We start from the raw sequence: 17,387 nt of genomic DNA on the forward strand, positions 1-17,387 counted from the left end.
AGCGGAGGATGCGGAGGGGCACTCCAGGCGCTGTAATATCCGTTTGGTGGGGGTCCCGGAAAGGGAGGAGGGCCAGAGTCCGGAATTATTTGTGGAGAATCTGATGTTAAAAGTGTTGGGGATTAAGGGCTTGTCCAAGTTCTTCACGGTGGAAAGGGCTCATAGGGTCCCGGGGAGGCTGCCTCGGCCGGGTGCTCCGCCAAGAGTGCTGGTGGCAAAAATTATGAATTTGAGACCGGGACGCTATCCTGCATGAGGCTCGTAAGGCAGGCTATTATGAGATTGGTGGTGCAAAGTTAAGGATTTTCCTGAACTTTACTCTGGAGGTGCATCGTCAGAGGAGATTTTATGACGCGGTACGACGCCGTCTGCGGGAACTAAACTTTAAATACATGATGTTTTTTCCAGCGAAGCTAAAGGTGTTGTCGGGAGTGGGCGGGGGGGTTTGTCATGGTTCTTCACATCCCAGAGGGAAGCATGGACTGGTTGGATGCGAAGTCTCGTAAGAGGGGGATCCCTCCTCGGGGGGTTCTCTGGAAGGGACGGGACGGGCATTGGGAGATTCTGGGTGATGTCCAGTAGGTATGGATTGAGGAGAAATTGATTAGAGCCTGGTCACTTGGAGGTGAGAGGGGGATGTAGAAAGGAGGGGGGGGATCTTGATGGGGCTGCACGGGTTAGATGTCAAGCCCCCTTGTTTTACGTGATGCCATTGATTACCGACCTTATGGGAAGTGAGGAGGAGGGGAGGTGTAGATCAGTGGGTCCACAGTTGTGGAGGGAGAGAGGGGAGGGGTTCTTTCTGGGATGGGGGGGCTGGGAGGCAGGGAGGGAAAGAAGGGGGATGGTTGAAGGGGAAGAGCACCAAGTTGGGGTTAGGTGCTGGGGGTGGGAGGACAGATGTAGAGAGGGGAAGCAAGGTCCGACACAGCAGTCACAAGGGTAGTGGGGGTTGTAGGGATGGAGATGGGTGCAAAGGTAGTGGGGATTGAGAGGGAGAAGGGTTGCAATGAGATGGCTTTCAGTATATTAGATGGATAAGCTGGGGAGTTTGAAAATTGGGACGTGGAATGTCCGAGGGCTGGGGAGTTACTAGAAAAGGAGGAGGGTGAGGGATTTTTTGAAGAGGCAGAAGATACAAGTGGCCTTCCTACAGGAGAAACGCGGATGTAGAATTGCTGGGGAAGTTGGGGAAGATGTGGGGAGGTCAGATATGGGACACGACGTATTCTACGCAGGCTAGGGGGGGGGGAATCCTTGTCTGGGCGGCGAGGGGGACGCCATTGAAGGTGGAGGCGGTGGTTAAGGATGGGGAGGGGAGGACGATTCTCGTTCATTGCTTCTGGGACAATAGGTCTCCTTGTCTGGTAAACTCATACGCGCCAAACGTGGATGATAGGGAGTACTTCCCCCTCAGTGTTTCGCATGGTGGGGGCCTATAGAGAGGAAATGATAATATGGGGGGGTGGGGGAGACTTTAATTGCCTTCTGGATGAGAGGTTGGTTGGGCTGGGATGTAGAGGGGCGCCCAAGAAGTACATGCCGGCATCATTGCGGGAGATAATGCAGGAATTGGACCTGGTGGAGATTTGGAGGGAGAAACATGGCCAAGAAAGGGGGTACTCATATTATTCTGGGGTGCATAGCTCGTATTCGCGCTTGGATTATATTGTGACGGGAAGGGAATACTGTCAATATTTTGGAGACAGTATTTAGGGCGCACCTTGTCAGATCACTCCCTCCTGGTTGTAACGTTAGGTGGTTCCACAGAGTATTCCCCCTCGGCGGTTATGGCAGATGCAGAGGAAGACGTTACGGGACAGGGCGTTTGTTGCGGAGTTGCGGGAGGGGATTAGGGCCTATTTTGAATTGAATGATGGTTCGGTGGACTCTAGTGGGGGGTGTTATGGGAGGCCTTCAAGGCGACTATACGAGGGAAATGTGTGGCGATGGCAGTGGGGATGCGAAAACCCCTTTCTGACGCGTTACAGCGCTTGGAGGTCCAGGTGGCAGAGATGGATAGAGAGGCGGCCGGGGGCGCGGAGGCGGGAGAAGCCCTGGCGCGGGCGTTGGAATCTTATCAGGTGACCCTAAAGGAATTATTGCATTTTAATGGCAATAAGAGGGATGTCACCCTTCATGGGCAGGGGGGCAAGGCGGGTAAACTGTTAGCTTGGTTAATTGGTAGGGAATCTCTGAGCCGGGTAATAACTCAGATACGATCTAGTACGTGGGGGGTTGTCGGGTCCCAGAAGGATATCAATGAGGCTTTTGTACCGTATTATAAGGAGTTATATGAGAGCGAGGGAGGATATGTAGATGGAGGTGGAGGTGGAAAATCTCATGGAGGTGCTGCGATTGCCGAGGCTGGGGGAGGACCGCCGGGAGGAACTGGAAGCCTAGGGGCAAATTCATCACCTATAGGTAGAAGAGGGGGACATCAGGTGGGCGATCCGCACCATGAGGAGAGGGGCCGCGCCGGGTAGTGACGGGCTTCCAGTAGAGTTTTATGCGATGTTTGCTGACGAATTGGTTCCGCAGCTCCAGAGGGTATATGAGGAGGCCTTTCAGAGAGGTTGCCTCCCGGATTCGTTGAGGGAGGCAGTGATTACGGGGATACTGAAAGAGGGGAAGGACCCGAAGGATTGTGCAGCCTATCGGCCTATTTCCTTATTGAATGTGGATGGGAAAATTCTAGGGAAGATCCTCGCTGCTAGGTTGGCGGCGGTGGCGCCGAGTCTGATACACCCGGATCAGTGTGGGTTTATAGAGGGCAGGAATACGTCAGGTAACATTTCCCGACTTCATCATGTGATGGATATGGTGAGGGCGCAGAGGCATGAGATGGCGATAGCATCGTTTGACGCCATGAAGGCGTTTGACTCCCTGGAATGGAAGTGGTTGTTTAGGGAGCTTCGGGAATTCGGATTTGGAGAAAAGATCTGTAGGTGGTTGTCTTCACTATACACTAAACCGCTAGCTATGGTGAGGACTAATACTTGGGTGTCAGGGACGTGGGAGTTGGGAAGGGGGACACGGCAGGGGTGTGCGGCTTCTCCGATTCTGTTTGCGCTGGCCCTAGAGCCGTTGGCGGCGTTCCTGCGGCAGGAAATGGCGGAGGCAGGAATTGAGGTGGGGGGGCAATGACATAGTGGCGCTTTAAGCAGACGATCTGGTATTATATGTGGCGGACCCCAGGACGTATCTCCCGGACCTTTTGGAAGTGTTGCAGAACTTTGGATATATGTCAGGATTCCGTATAAATCCGGAGAAGTCGGTCCTGTTTCCGTGGGGGGGAATTCCGGGAAGGTCGGTTGGAGGATTTGCCAGAGGTGGGTATAAGATGGGAAAAGGAGTCTTTCCGGTACCTGGGTGTACAGGTGTTCCATGACATGGTCGATACTTTTGTATAAAATACAGGGAGGGCACTATCCAAGATAGGAGATTCTATTCAATTTTGGAAGGTGCTGCCACTTTCGCTGATGGGTAGAGTGGTGCTATATAAAATAGTGATCCTTCCACGGTTGCTCTACTTCTTCACTGATATACCGTATGTGGCAAAGAAAGTGTTCTTTAGAATGTTAGATGTTAAGGTTAGGGAGTTACTGTGGGGGGTGGGGAGGAGGAAGGTTTCTCTTCAGACGTTGCGGAGAGCGAAGGGAGGGTTGGGCCTTCCGAATTATGAAAAGTACTTTGTGGCGGCGCAACTACAGTCGGTTTTGGTGTGGGACGAGTTGGAGGGGGAATCCCTTAAGGTATTGGTAGGGACCTGGCAGCCGGACCGTAGGCCGGTGGAACTTTTGTGGCACCCGTTAGGGGCTGGAACGGGGTCGGTAGTCTTTGAGGCGGTGCGGGAGACATGGAGGAAGTATGGGGGAGTAGAGGGGTGAGGGGACGCTATAAGGGGGGTCTCCCATGGGGGGGCGATCAGAAACTGCGTCAGGCGATAGGGAGGATGGGGATTCGAAGGCTGAAGGAGAAAGCATGTGAGAAGGTGGGGGATCTTTTTGAAGGCGGGCAGCTTCTCACTTGTGAGGAGTGGTGTGAGAAGTTTGACTTGCCGAGGGGGTTGTTTTTGGGTATGGGGCGGTGGTCCGTGGGATGGCGGAGTTGTGGGAGGGGATCCCTGAGGAGCCGGAACCATGCCCGGTTCTCCGAGTGCTACTTAGTCGGACGGTGGGTAGGGCACGTATTTCACAAGGCGCTCGGGGAAGGAGCGGCAGAGGGGGAATTGAAGGCCAAGGGGAAATGGGAGACAGATATGGGTCGCTCTATATCAGATGCAGAACGGGAGCAGGTCTGGGACCTGGCCCGGAAAATTTCGAGGAATGCCCACTTCCAATTAGTTTAGTTTAATATTTTGCATAGGATATATATGACCCCGATAGCACTCCGATCCATCAATGCGGAACGGTCAGACGAATGTCCTAGATATGGTGCAGAACGGGCGGGGTTCTGGCATATGGTATGGGAACGCGGGGTAATAGTGGAATATTGGAATGACATTGTAAACGAGGTGAATGTGGTGCTGGGGACCAGTTGGGAAAGAAGCCCAGAGGTTTGTTTGTGGAGGAAGTTACCAGGGGGAAAACGGAATAAGGTGCGAAATAGAATGGGTCGGTTCCTGCTTATACTGGCAAAGCGACGTATGGCGATAGCATGGAAATTGCCGCAGGGCCCGGTCGTCGACCTATGGCGGAAGGATGTACGGAGATGGGGCTTAGCGGAATTAACGGTGTTGCAGAAGATAGAAGCAGAGGTTTAGGGGGAGGTGGTCACAGTTCAATGGTCTCAACTGCTAAATGATCTGTCAAGGGACAATGACTTGCGTCCGCCGTGAACTTGCAGGTATTAGGGGGAGAGTAGGAGGGAGTTGTGGGAGAGGAGAATAGGGGGATATGAGCGGGAGGTGGGCTTACTGAAATCTCAGCGAACAGCAATTACAGAAGACTGTGTATGGTCATTATGGGGAGGTGAAGGACTCAGAGTGGTATTGGGGAGGGGAGGTCAAGAGGGATGGGAGGGAAGGGGTAATAGTTGAATAGTTTGATTCAAGTTGTTAATGGATATGGGGAGATTGCTGGGGGGGTCTCCCATGGGGGGCCGATCAGAAACTGCGTCAGGCGATAGGGAGGATGGGGATTCGAAGGCTGAAGGAGAAAGGATGTGAGAAGGTGGGGGATCTTTTTGAAGGCGGGCAGCTTCTCACTTGTGAGGAGTGGTGTGAGAAATTTGACTTGCCGAGGGGGTTGTTTTTGGCATATGGGGCGGTGGTCCGTACGATGGCGGAGTGGTTGTGAAGTGGTTGGGGGGGAAGGTTGTGAGAACTGTTTTGTTAAAATGTCAAAAGAGAGTTTAAAAAAAAAACATTTATTTACACAGTCATTTGGAAAATATTCACTAGTAGAAATCAACTCAATATTAAACACCAATATACTACAGCACAAAACTAAGTTGTAGGGACAGTTTGCGCTCCCCTGAAAAGGGAGCCAAATGGCACTTCAGTACTTTTAAATAGGAATAAAAAGGCAGAGGTTTGTACAAGGGGTTAGAAAACACTTCTTTCAGATAATGCAAAGGTTCAATGTACCAGGAGGGTCAGTTCAATTCAATAGGCCAGGCCAAAGTCAATAGTCTAGTGTTCTTGGAAAGGACAGCACAGTTCTGATACAGATGGAGAAGTCTTTTTAAAAGTTTTTAGAAGTAGTTTAGATGAAGCGAATGATATGCTGGGTGACAAACGGATTAGGCCTGCAAGTTGGGAAAGTTTCACAAACTTTCACTTCAACAGTTAGGATCTCTCAACCGGATGGCACAGTACCTTAAACTGAAGCAAAAAAATGTAGCTGAAGACCATGGTTCCTGGCAGTTCCTGCAGATCTCTCTGTTCCTGAGCCTCAGTCGTGGGGACAAGAGGGAGAACGTCGGGGGACTCCTGCACTGCACGGAGTCATCGTTGGAGCAAACAAAATGGCATCACTTCAGCTCAAGTAGCTGTAGCTTCCAAACACAAACTGGTGTCCTTCTCCCAGGTTAACCTTAACCAGCTCTGAGAATGGTATCAAGGTGTTTGCTGAGTTGATTGGTTCCACCAACGCAAAGGAAGAAGCCGTCCTTGAAGGAGCTTCTCTGTCGAATGGAGATCTGGCAATTCGGAGTTGCAGCAGGGCTTCACCAGGCAAACCAAGCGTCCAGTGGTTGCAGCAGCGTCCTCTTCCAGCTCGTCTTCGGTTCTTTCGTTCCAGTGGTCGACTGCCTTCCAGTCCTGGAGCCTCGCCTTTTATACAGTTTTCTCCCATTCATTCCAGCCTAGCTGTCACTCACCCAGCATGGTGGTTGTCCTTGCTGGACAGTCAGCCAGCCAATCACGCCAGAGTGCATTTGGGTCTCCTAGGAGACCAAGCACAGGGAGCTTCGGGCACCTCCCTCACTTCCTGCCTACCCCAGACTCTCAGAAACCATGGGCGGACTTCAGTCCTGAAGCCCGCCAAAGGCTCACGAACAAAGGGACAAAACCTGGTTTGGCGCGCAAACACCAGAAGGACCTTTCCACAAAGAAACAGCGAAAAAAGATGACCGGAGTCTGTTTTTACAGAGGGGTCTTGGGCGCCATATTGAAAAACATGGCGGCCCCGATTTTTAGCTACCGGTGTTCGCGGTCGGAATAAATTATGGTAGTTTGTTATAACACCACTGCCACCAGCCATTTCAATAGGAAAGAGTAGCTTTTGACAGCTACAAGAGTGTTTAGACATAGGTGATACTAAGTAACCCCTCCAGCACTCTATAGGAAGATAGTGTGTGCTGGGTCTATGAAATTAAAAAGACTAGTAAAGTCAATTTAAATATACATTCTCTGGGGAACAGCAGTTCATGCCAGAGAAGGTATTTAAACCATGGGAAGTCCAAAGGACACCCTTGTGCCACTGCCCTAAAGGTGCTGTGTCACAACAATAAAAAGATGATGCCTATGGAGTGATCTAAATCTCCATAATTAAAGAACACAAGAGTAAAACACACATCAAAATACATGAGAGAGTGGGAAATAAGGCTCACACTCTCTCCAGGGAAATAAAACTAGTCCTCAAAATCAAGAAAAGTTGCTGGGGGTGGAGGGAATTAGCACATTTCTGAGAATTCTCCCTAACAGACGCCTGCTGCAACTCCTGAACCGTTGGTTGCCCGGTGAAGCCCTGCTGCTGTGCTGAAACTCCAAATTCGTATCGACAGAGAAGACCCTGCAAGGACGACTTCGCCCCTTGAATTGGTGGGATCAAACAACTCCAAAGTAAGCCACCTGGACATTCTCTCGGAGCTGGCTGAATTTCCACAGAGTTGTTGCTGGAAACCGAAACGCCAGGGAGAGGAACACCAGATTGAGTGTGTTGCTTTTAAGTTGGCCAAGAGCTCCAGGAAGATCCTCCGGACTCCCAAGAAGCAGGGCTGACCGAGCCTGAATCACCTCAACAGAGTGCTGGACCCCAGATGCAAGGAAAGTCCATCTCGACAGCCAGAAACCGCAGTGTTGCTATTTGCGGTAGACGCAAGGAGCTGAAACACAGAAGTACCACTTGTTGTTTGAAGATTGCCGGTTGAGGTCGGTAACCTTATTGCATTGCAGGAGATTGCAGGAGTCCCCAGAAGTCCTCCCTCTTGCCCCACGACTGAGGCACAGGAACACCAGGATCTGCAGAGCTGCACAGGAACAGAAGTTATCTGCTGCATTTTTCTTCAACCTAAAAGGTACTGTACAGTCTAAACTTACCTCTTGTCTTGTAACTGCACTTGTTCTCTGTTAGTGAGACTTGTTGTGGTTGCTCTGTACAGTTGCTGACAGCTTCTTTACTTCACAAGCCTAAACAGCTTGTGGCCCTACTTTGAATGCTTCCATCTACAAAGACTTTTAAAACATTGTGCAAGACTTTTACCTACCTCTGAGAAGGACTTCAGTTTCACCTAGAATTTTGCTCAAATTGACTTTGGCTTAGCCCGGCTCCCTGAATGACTGTTCTTCCGTCAGTGAATGTGTTTGGTCTTCCTTCCTGGAAAGGGTTAACTAACTTTGCATTGGAGGGTTTACAAAAAGTACTTACCTGCTTTGAGAAATATTTGTGAGATCTCTTTTTGTGTCATAATAACCTTTATCTTTTGACAAACTAACTCCGATTCTAAATGCAACAGTGATATATTAATGTCCCCAGCACCCTAACTATTGAAGTCACCTGAGGGTGTAGGTAGTGTCTGTGGGCCATCCCAAAAGGGTACTTCCTGATTTAGAAATATTAAGTGTGTATTTCTGAAGTGCATTTGAGTGTTACTGTTAAATTGCCGTGTTAAGCAAAATTGCATGCAGTACCCTCTGGGACCACAACACACAATTAGGACTACAGGTATAAGCCAAACCAACCGTTGGTATAAGTCTGTACCACATAGTTTTTGGTAGCGAGCTGAGCAGCCAGGCTTATCTCAAGAGTGAATGTGAGCAGTACAAGTTATTACACGGAGGTCTTTCAATCATCACAATGGATCAAGAAGACAATTATACTCGAGCTTTCTTGGTAAAAACACATACATTTATTACACAATGATTTAGAAAACATTCACTAGAAGGAGGCAACTTAATATTATATACCAATACACTACAATACAAAACTAAGCTTTTGAGTCAGTTTGCGCTCCCCTGAAATAGGAGCCAAATGGCAGTTCACTTACTTAGAAGTGAGCAAAAGGCATAAGGTAAGTAGAATAGATTGCATATACTTGTTAGACAGTGTAAATAGTTTCAGTTCACCAGAAGAGTTCAATTAAAGTCAACAGGCCTAGGCCAAAGTCAATGGGCTAGTGTTCTGGATAGTAAAGAGCAGTTCTGGCATCAAACTGTAAAGTCTTTGCAAAAGTTCTCAGAAGTAGTTTAGGCGAAAAAGAATCATATTTTGGGTCACAAGCGGATTAGGCCTGCAAGTTGGGAAAGTTTCACAAACTTTCACCGCGAGTGGCATTTTCTCAATCGGGTTGGCACAGTACCTTAGTATGAAGAAACAAATGCAGCTAACGTTGTTGGTTCCTGGCAGTTCCTGCAGATCTCACTGTTCCTGAGCCTCAGTCGCGGCGACAAGAGGGAGGAAGTCGGGGGACTCCTGCACTGCACGGGATCGTCGGAAAACGCAAACAAAATGGAGTCACTTCAGTTCCAGTAGCTGTAATTCAAGCAAGGAAGCTGGTGTCCCTCTCCCTGGTTAATCCTAACCAGCCTTGAGAATGGAATCCAGGTGGTTTACGAGTTGATTGGTCCCACCAACTCAAAGGGAGAAGTCGGCCTTCAAGGGGCTTCTCTGTCGAGATGAACTTGGCAATTTGGACCTGCAGCAGGGCTTCACCGGGCAAACCAACGGTCCAGGAGTTGCAGCAGCCATCCTCCTCCAGCTCTTCTTTGGTTCTTTCGTTCCAGTGGTCGACTCTGCTTTCCAGTCCAAGAGCCTCACCTTTTAAAAACAGTTATCTCCCTTTCATTACAGCCTAGCTGTCACTCACCCAGCAGGGTGGCTGTCCTTGCCGGACAGTCAGCCAGCCAATCATGCCAGAGTGCATTTGGGTCTCCTAGGAGACTAAGCACAGGGGGTTTCAGGCACCTCCCTCACTTCCTGCCCACCCCAGACACTCAGACGCCAGAGGCGGCCTTCAGTCCTGAAGCCCACCAAAGGCATACAAACAAAGGGACCAAACCTGGTTTGGCGCGCAGAGACAAACACTAGAAGGACCTTTCCAAAAAGAAACAGCAAAAAAAGAAGACCGGGACCCGTTTAAACAAAGGGGCTTAAGGTGCCATTTGAAAAACATGGCTTTCGTGACTTTTAGCTACCAGTGTTCGCGGTCAGGGAAAAATCATGGTAGTTTGTTGTAAAACCACTGCCACCAGCCTTTTCAATAGGAAAGGGTAGCATTTGACTGCTACATGAGTATTTAGACACAGGGGATACTATGTAACCCCTCCAGCACTCCATTATAAGATGGGGTGTGCTGGGTCTAGGAATTTGGAAAGACTAGTAAAGGCAATTTCACTTTACATTCTCTGGGAAACAGTAGTTTATCCCAGAGAAGGTATTTAAACCTTTGGAAAGTCTAAAAGAATCCCTGCGTCACTGCACTGAAGGTGCTGTCTAACACACCTTCAAAGATGATGCCTATGGAGTTATCTAAAACTCCATAATCAAAGAACACAAAGGTAAAACACACATCAAAATACATGAAAGAGTGGGGAATAAAGGCTCACACTCTTTCCAGGTAAGAAAACCAATTCCTCAAAAATCCAGCAAAGTAGATGGGGGTCTATAAGGTGAAGGGAATTAGCACATTTATGAGAATTCTCTTTAACAAGGACCGAGTACATGTATGATAAGAGACAAAAAAGACAAAGAAGTAGTATCCGTACGTGGGATTACATGGCCAAAGCCAAACCCAGGAGCGCTGGTGAATTCGGCCCGTACCCGTCGACGCGGAAAAGGGGACTGAGGTGTGGTGCAGGAGGGCAGAGTCAGGGCCACGCCTGCTCCCAGGGCCGCACCCTTGCGCACCTGTAAATTTAAAGGGGAATAGGTTTTTTTCTGGTGAAATAGGTTCCGTCTCCTCTCCCATCCCCTGGAAGGGACGCCCACGCAGTATGGAGGAAAGGGGATGGGACGTAAGAGTATAAGGTTTTCCAACATCAGGGTATCTGATAAAAGAGCATTTCAGGGTTAGACCAACTGCTGCCAGCAGTGCTACGTCAGCAATAAGGAAGGTGGTGCAAAAACGGACATAATGCCCATGTCAACAAAGCATTAAAATAAACATAAAAGTGGCATGCATGTTTCCGAATTCCACTGATTTTTGAAGACTCATAACCATATAAACCAGCATCAAAGTACTTGCCTGGTGTTCCTGATACCACTGGATGGCCTGTGTAAACACTTCAATAGCACTGTCAATGTCCTCTTCATGACTGTACATCATAACCAGGGCTGACACCTATAAGAACCATCACCACATTATTAATCAAATCCTAAAAAAAACATAAAAGATGCACCTGTAAAACCCTGAAGATGATTAACATACTAAAACACTTTCTACCAACATTTCCAAATCTTCTCCAACAAATAAAATCAAACAAATGACCATACATAGCACACGCCTGGAAATACACTGAGCACAGCTTACAAGCATCAGGTTTCTTGGTGTGTTGATGAAAGTCCCACCGACCCCTATGACACAGGGCACACTGTAGTTTTAATTTAGCCCAAACCATTCACCCAATGTTGACACTAATAACTCATCTTTGCCCTGTCATTTAGTTGAGTGGGATGCCCAAAGACTGCACACAAAAATAGAGTAAAATATGTTTTTTTCTCTCCTCACACAAACTACAGTAGACTGTTTATATGCTCTGGCCTCGATACCCCATTTCAGTAAATCCAGTTCAAGGCTTCTCTTCAGTACTTTACAATGATTGGGGTTCAGGGTTTGCCTGATCCTATTCCTCTGTTGCCAGGCCGATACATTGGCCAGCCGGCACTGAGTTTCTTCCAGCAGCAGTTGGTTGAGTGAACTGCAAGGCAAGACTACAATTCTGCCCAAACATTCTAGAGGAACCTGGCAGGGTCCCACTACTGATCTCGAACCCTTCTCATCTCTGCAGCCACAGCACCCCAGAAGTGAATGTGTATATAATAGCAGTGTATAATTAGTCTGATAGTTAACTATTTCTTTTTTATTGATGAGTTGTTCAAGGCCCGAATAAATAATTGTATTGTTATACTTTGTGCCTAAACTGTGGAAAGAGTGCGCTGTGTGTGCTTCACTGCACCCTTCACCGTCTTCACACTATCCTAAATTGAAGCCTTACTGCTCAGTCACACTACCATGATAAGAGTTTGGCTAGCCATTAACGTCCGTTAGGGAGAGTTCTCAGAAATGTGCTAATTCCTCTCTACCTTAGAGACCCCCAGCACATTTGCTGGACTCTAGGACTTTTACATTTTTAACCTGGAGTGAGACATTTTTCCCACACTCATGTATGTTTTTGTGATTTGAACACTTTCTTTTGGGTCTGGAGTCTGACAAACTCCTTAGGATTAGGATCATCTTTGCATTGTGACACACACCACCTTCAGTGGAGTGGCACAGGGAAGTCTCTTAGATTTCCCAAAGGTTTAAATGTCTTCTCTTGGTGGAACTACTGTTCCCAAGAGCAGTGAAGTGAAATTGACTTTACTTACATTTTGTAACTTTCTAGACCCAGCACACACTATCTTACCATAGGGTGCTGGAGGGGTTACCTCGTATCCCCTTTGTCTAGCTTCTCATGTAACATTTTTATGTTACCCTTTCCACAATTAATTGCTGGTGGCAGTGCTTTACTTTTTGCTACCTTTTTGTGCGCTTTTACCAAAGGCTGCGTTCGCAACTGCAGTAAGGCACCCACTGGTGCCCATTTTGTCAAAATGGCCCCGGTCGTCTTTTTTCACCATTTTTGTCAGAAAGGTCCTTCTTGAGATTTACTCTGCGTGTCAAACCAGGTTTGGTCCGTTTGTTCGTTTCGTCCTTGGCGGGATTCACAAGTGAAGCCCACCTCTGGCTCCAGTATGTTTGGCAGGGGCAATAAGTGAGGGAGGTGCCTGAAACTCCCTGTGCTTAATCACCTTGGTTACAGGAATGCACCCAAAGGTGATTGGCCGGATGGCTGTCCGGCAAGGACAGCCACCCTACTGTGTGATTGACAGCTAGGCTGGCAAGAATGTCAGAAGCCTGCATATAAGGCGAGGCTTTTGGCTTGGAAGGCAAAGTCGACCTTTGGACGAAGGAAACCGAAGAAGAACTTGGAAGAGACGCCTCCTGGACCTTGGTTTGCCCGGTGATGCCCTGCTGATGTGCTGAAGCTCCGAATTGCCTCGACTAGAGAAGCCCTGCAAGGACAACTTCTCCCCTTGGGTTGGTGGGATCACTCAACTCCAAAGTGAACTTGTTTGGGCATCCTCTCTGAGCTGGCTGTACTTCCACTGCTGCTGCTGCTGGAAGCGAAGTGCCAGGGAGAGGAACACCAAATCGAGTGCATCGCTAATAAGTTCAGACCCAAGCCTCAGGAAGATGCTACTGATTCCCTCGAAGTATGACTGACCAAGCCAGAGCAACCTAAACAGAGTGCTGGACCCAAGATGTGCGGAAAGTCTAGTGTGGTTTCCGAGTCTGCAGTGGTGCTATTTGCAGAGACGCGAGGAGCTGAAACCGCAAAGTGCTGCTGAATTGAAGTGTGTCCTTTGCTGCTGCTGACCGTCCCATTGCAGTGTAGGAGTCCCCATAAATCCTCCCTCTTGTCCCCACGACTGAGGCCCTGATACAACAGGATGCACAGAGCTGCACAGGAACAGGAGCCAGCTGGACCCATTTCTTCTAACCAAAGGTACTGTAAACCAAGGGGACTTACCTCTGGTTGTGTAGTCTTACTTGTTCTCAGTTGAGACTTGTTTTGGTTGGTCCTATTGAGTTGCTTGCATCTTCTACCCCTCACAAGCCTCCCAGCTTGTGGTGCTACATTGATTCAACTTTTTCTACAAAGACTCCTAAAACATTGTGGAAGACTTTCTGAACTGCAAGACGTGCTTCAGCTCACCTAGACTTTTGCCCAATTGACATTGGCTGGCCTGGCTTCCTGAATAACTCTTCTCTCCTCTTCTGTTGTCTTACCTTCCTTAAATGAAAGGGTCAACTTACTTTGCATTGGGGGTTCAAAGTACTTACCTGCTTCAGAATATTAGCATGATCTCTTGTCTTATTCTGAAACTTCTTTACTTTAACACCCATCTCAGTATTGCTCTAAATGTACCAGCGATATATTACTGTCCACAGTGTCCTAACTATTTGAAGTCACCTGAGGGTGTAGGAGTGTCTTGTCGCCATCCCATATGGGTACTTGCTGATTTAGAGAAACTAAGTGTGTATTTTGCAGTTTATTTGGGTGTTAATATTTAAATGACCCCTTCTGAAGAAGGCTTATTCAAACTGACTGTTAAATTAATAATTGTTTAGTCAAGAAACCTTGTGTGTAGGTGTTCATTTGAATACTTGTCACTGTGAATGTCTGTGTAACTCCGCTACTGCTCTTGTTGGCCCCTCTTGAGATAAGCCTGGCTGCTCAGTCACACTATCAACCTGTATAGTACATACTTATACCAAAGGTTGGGTTCCTATTGCCAGGAGGTCAATGTTGTGTTAGTGCACCCAAAGGGTACTTCACCAAATCTTGCCTAACAACGTCTTTCCCTGTTCACCAGATAGGGGTGGCCTCAGAATCTGTTCAAAGGGCTGGTTCTGAATGGTGTTTTCCTACTTGCTCCTTTTGTATTGTTCTTTCCATCTCCCTCCTATGTCTCCTTCTACCTCTGCCTGTTCACCCACCTCTTCTGCATTCACACTCCTACAACCTCCTTGTTCCCTTCCCCACTTCAACCTTGTCAGGTAAGAATAAGTGCAGGCCAACTGGTGTGGGACTACACAAGACTTATTATTCATGTTTACATATCAGAAAACTATTATTGTGTTCCCCATCTCACCCTGACCAGACCACCACCCTGGCCCTCCAAGGTGTTCTCACCCTAGGTTGCGATGGTGCGCCGCCTATCTAAAAGGATAGGAAGGGAGATTCACTGACCCTAAAACTAAAATGAGACAATTACTCAAAATAAAACAGTTAAGTCTGGGAGCCTGTCCCAGAAAAAAGCAGTAGCGGGCTGTTCTTGGCAGAGCAGTTCACGGGGGAGTATTCAGAAACTGGTAACTTGCCCGAGATTTTATTAACCCTGCGCGAAGTGTGCTAAACCTACCAGTAAAAATGTTTTGGGGAAAAAGGCGCAAATTGGAGTGCTTTTAAAACATCAAATGTCTATTATATCTATGCAAGTCTATTGCTTTTCCTTTGGCACATTTAGATCCACAGTAAGAGTAATTACATTACTTCACAGAAGAAATTTGAAAGACACCTCAAATGTAATTAAAACCAATCATGTGTCATATAGGCACTAGTCATTCATGATTTGTTAATTTCTTGCATGTATCGGGATATCTGCATATTCTTAGGTCGACCATCTTCGACGATATGTTTATTAGATCCGTGTTTAAATTTTGCAGCACTCAGCACCTGTCGGGAGGATAGCTCAGGGGCAACGTGCTCGCCTTGGAAGCAAGACGACACGGAGCAACACAGGTTTGATACCTGGGTCCACGCTTAGAAACCTCTGGGTATTAAGCGCGTTATAAATAACCTATTATATCAAGTGCAGAATTTCTGGGGACCCTTTGGGTTCTCCTTTGAGATTCTTTACTTTTCCCTAAGAAGAACAAATTACTTATCAACTGGTAACGTTCCTTCGACTGGATGTTCCTCCAACGTATTCCACATCTTTGACAAGTAATGTCCACAGCTGTGCTGCTTTGAAAATTTTTCGGCAGAGGGCGTCCTACGCCGATAACGTTGGGTCGATGTCCCTCGAAGACCTCCGTCGAGGGTGACGTCATCGGATGTTGTAAGTAGGATGCACGGTGCCCATAGCCTCAGTTCATGTTTTCTCCCCCAACACAACGTGTGTCTTCACCGCACATCAAGCCTCCATGACTGCACATAGCCCTGTGGGAGCGCAAGCTGCAATAGCATAGGAAATTCTTCAGTGAGACAGGTTGGGAGGGCGATGTGGAATACGTTGGAGGAACATCCAGTCGAAAGAACGTTACCAGTTGGAAAGTAACTTGTTCTTCGAATGGATTGTGTCCTCCAACGTATTCCACATCTTTGACAGTCTCCAAAAGCAGTACAGTGAGAGGCAGAGGGAGAAGAATTTGGATATAACCAATCAGAAGGCAGAATAAAGCACTGCTTTGCCAAAAGCCAAATCTGGCCCATGGGGAGTATCCAGGGAGTAGTGCTTGACAAACCCATGTCGCGGGTTCACAAATGTTTTTGACAGGAACTCCCTGTTGCAGTGGAGTGGAGTGGAAGTAGCCACGCCCCTGGTGGAGTGAGCCCGCAACCCCTCAAGAGGGCCTTTGCCAGCAAATCTGTAGCATTCAGAAATGGCAAGAATAATCCACCTGCACAAGGTCTGTTTAGTAACAGCCTGGCCCAATTGGTGTCCAGTGAAACCCACAAAAAGCTAGTTGTACACTCTGACCGTGGTCATCCTAGAAATGTAAAAGCTCAAATCTCTCCTGAGAGTCAACCTATGGAGCCGCTCTTCCTTACCAGGATGAGGAGGATAAAAAGCAGGAAGAACCACCTTCTGGCTCAAATGAAACTCAGACACTACCTTCGGTAGGAAGGTAGGACGTACTCTTAGTACCACTCGGTCCCGATGGAACACAGTAAAGGGTGGCTTAGACAGGAGTGCCTGCAGCTGGCTCACTCTGCGAGCATATTTAACTGCAACCAAGAAAATTGTCTTGAAGGTCAACAACCTCAACGGACAAGAGTGCAAAGGTTCAAACGGAGCACCCATTAAGATCTTCAAGACAAGATTTATATCCCAGACCAGCAGTTTCCCCGGTGGATTGTTGCGAGGCCACGTCAGGAAGAGTAGGCAGTATCCGTGGGCAACTGTCTCCAGGACCCACGCATCTGAAGTAATGGCTAGCCACTCTGCCAGATGCTGAAGCAATCTGCCCCCAACCAGCGAACAATGGGACAAGGCCTCATAGCTGTTTTGGAGCGGCTGCGGCAGCGCCTGATGGCAAAGAGGCAGCGGTTTTGGCACCACGTCCTTTTTCACCTTGAGGACCTTTACGTCTGCTCCTTTGAGCGGCAGCCCCTCCCTCTCTTCCAAACGAGGAGTAGTAATGAAAGGAACCCCTCCACTGCTGTCCCCCAGGATGAAAAGGTGGAGGTTGCCGCACAGCAGCACCCAAAGATTTAGCAGCTGCTTTGGAGGTCCGCAAACTCAAGGCTCTCGTCAGCCTTGCTGCAAAATAAATGAGAACCGTCAAAGGGCATGTTGAGGAGACGGGCCTGCACATCCGGCGCAAACCCAGACTTCCGCAACCATGCAAACCTGTGCATCACGGTGCTCGCAGCCATCGGCCGGCTCACACAATCAGCTGTGTCCAACCGAGACTGAAGGGATTCACACATGGCATCCTTGCCATCCTGCACAAGCGCAAGAAAGCCATCCCTTTCATCCCTCTCAGGAATATGCTCAGCCGCCAGAGAGAATTCCGCAGAGTGTGCGAAAACCTGGCCAAGGCACAAGTGGAGTTGGCCGATTTAAAGGGCCATACTCCCCGTCGAAAATACCGAGCGTGCCCATCCATCGAAGCGTTTGTCGACCCTATCCGGAGGGATGGTAGGGTACGCCACCTGCCTCGGAGTGGCC

General features: G+C 48.3%; 1 protein-coding gene across 1 annotated transcript in view; it reads right to left on the reverse strand.

Annotated features, from left to right (window-relative positions):
• Window positions 1–17,387, reverse strand: part of SRP72 (signal recognition particle 72) — a 448,841-nt gene that overhangs the window by 116,122 nt on the left and 315,332 nt on the right. The window contains exon 14 of the mRNA XM_069626163.1: window positions 10,909–11,004. Within this exon, the coding sequence (XP_069482264.1) occupies window positions 10,909–11,004 (96 nt within the window). The remainder of the gene's footprint in view (window positions 1–10,908; window positions 11,005–17,387) is intronic.

This window comes from Ambystoma mexicanum, chromosome 6p (genome assembly GCF_040938575.1).
Source record: "Ambystoma mexicanum isolate Mex_15411 chromosome 6p, UKY_AmexF1_1, whole genome shotgun sequence".
In the NCBI taxonomy this organism is placed as follows: Eukaryota; Metazoa; Chordata; class Amphibia; order Caudata; family Ambystomatidae; genus Ambystoma; species Ambystoma mexicanum.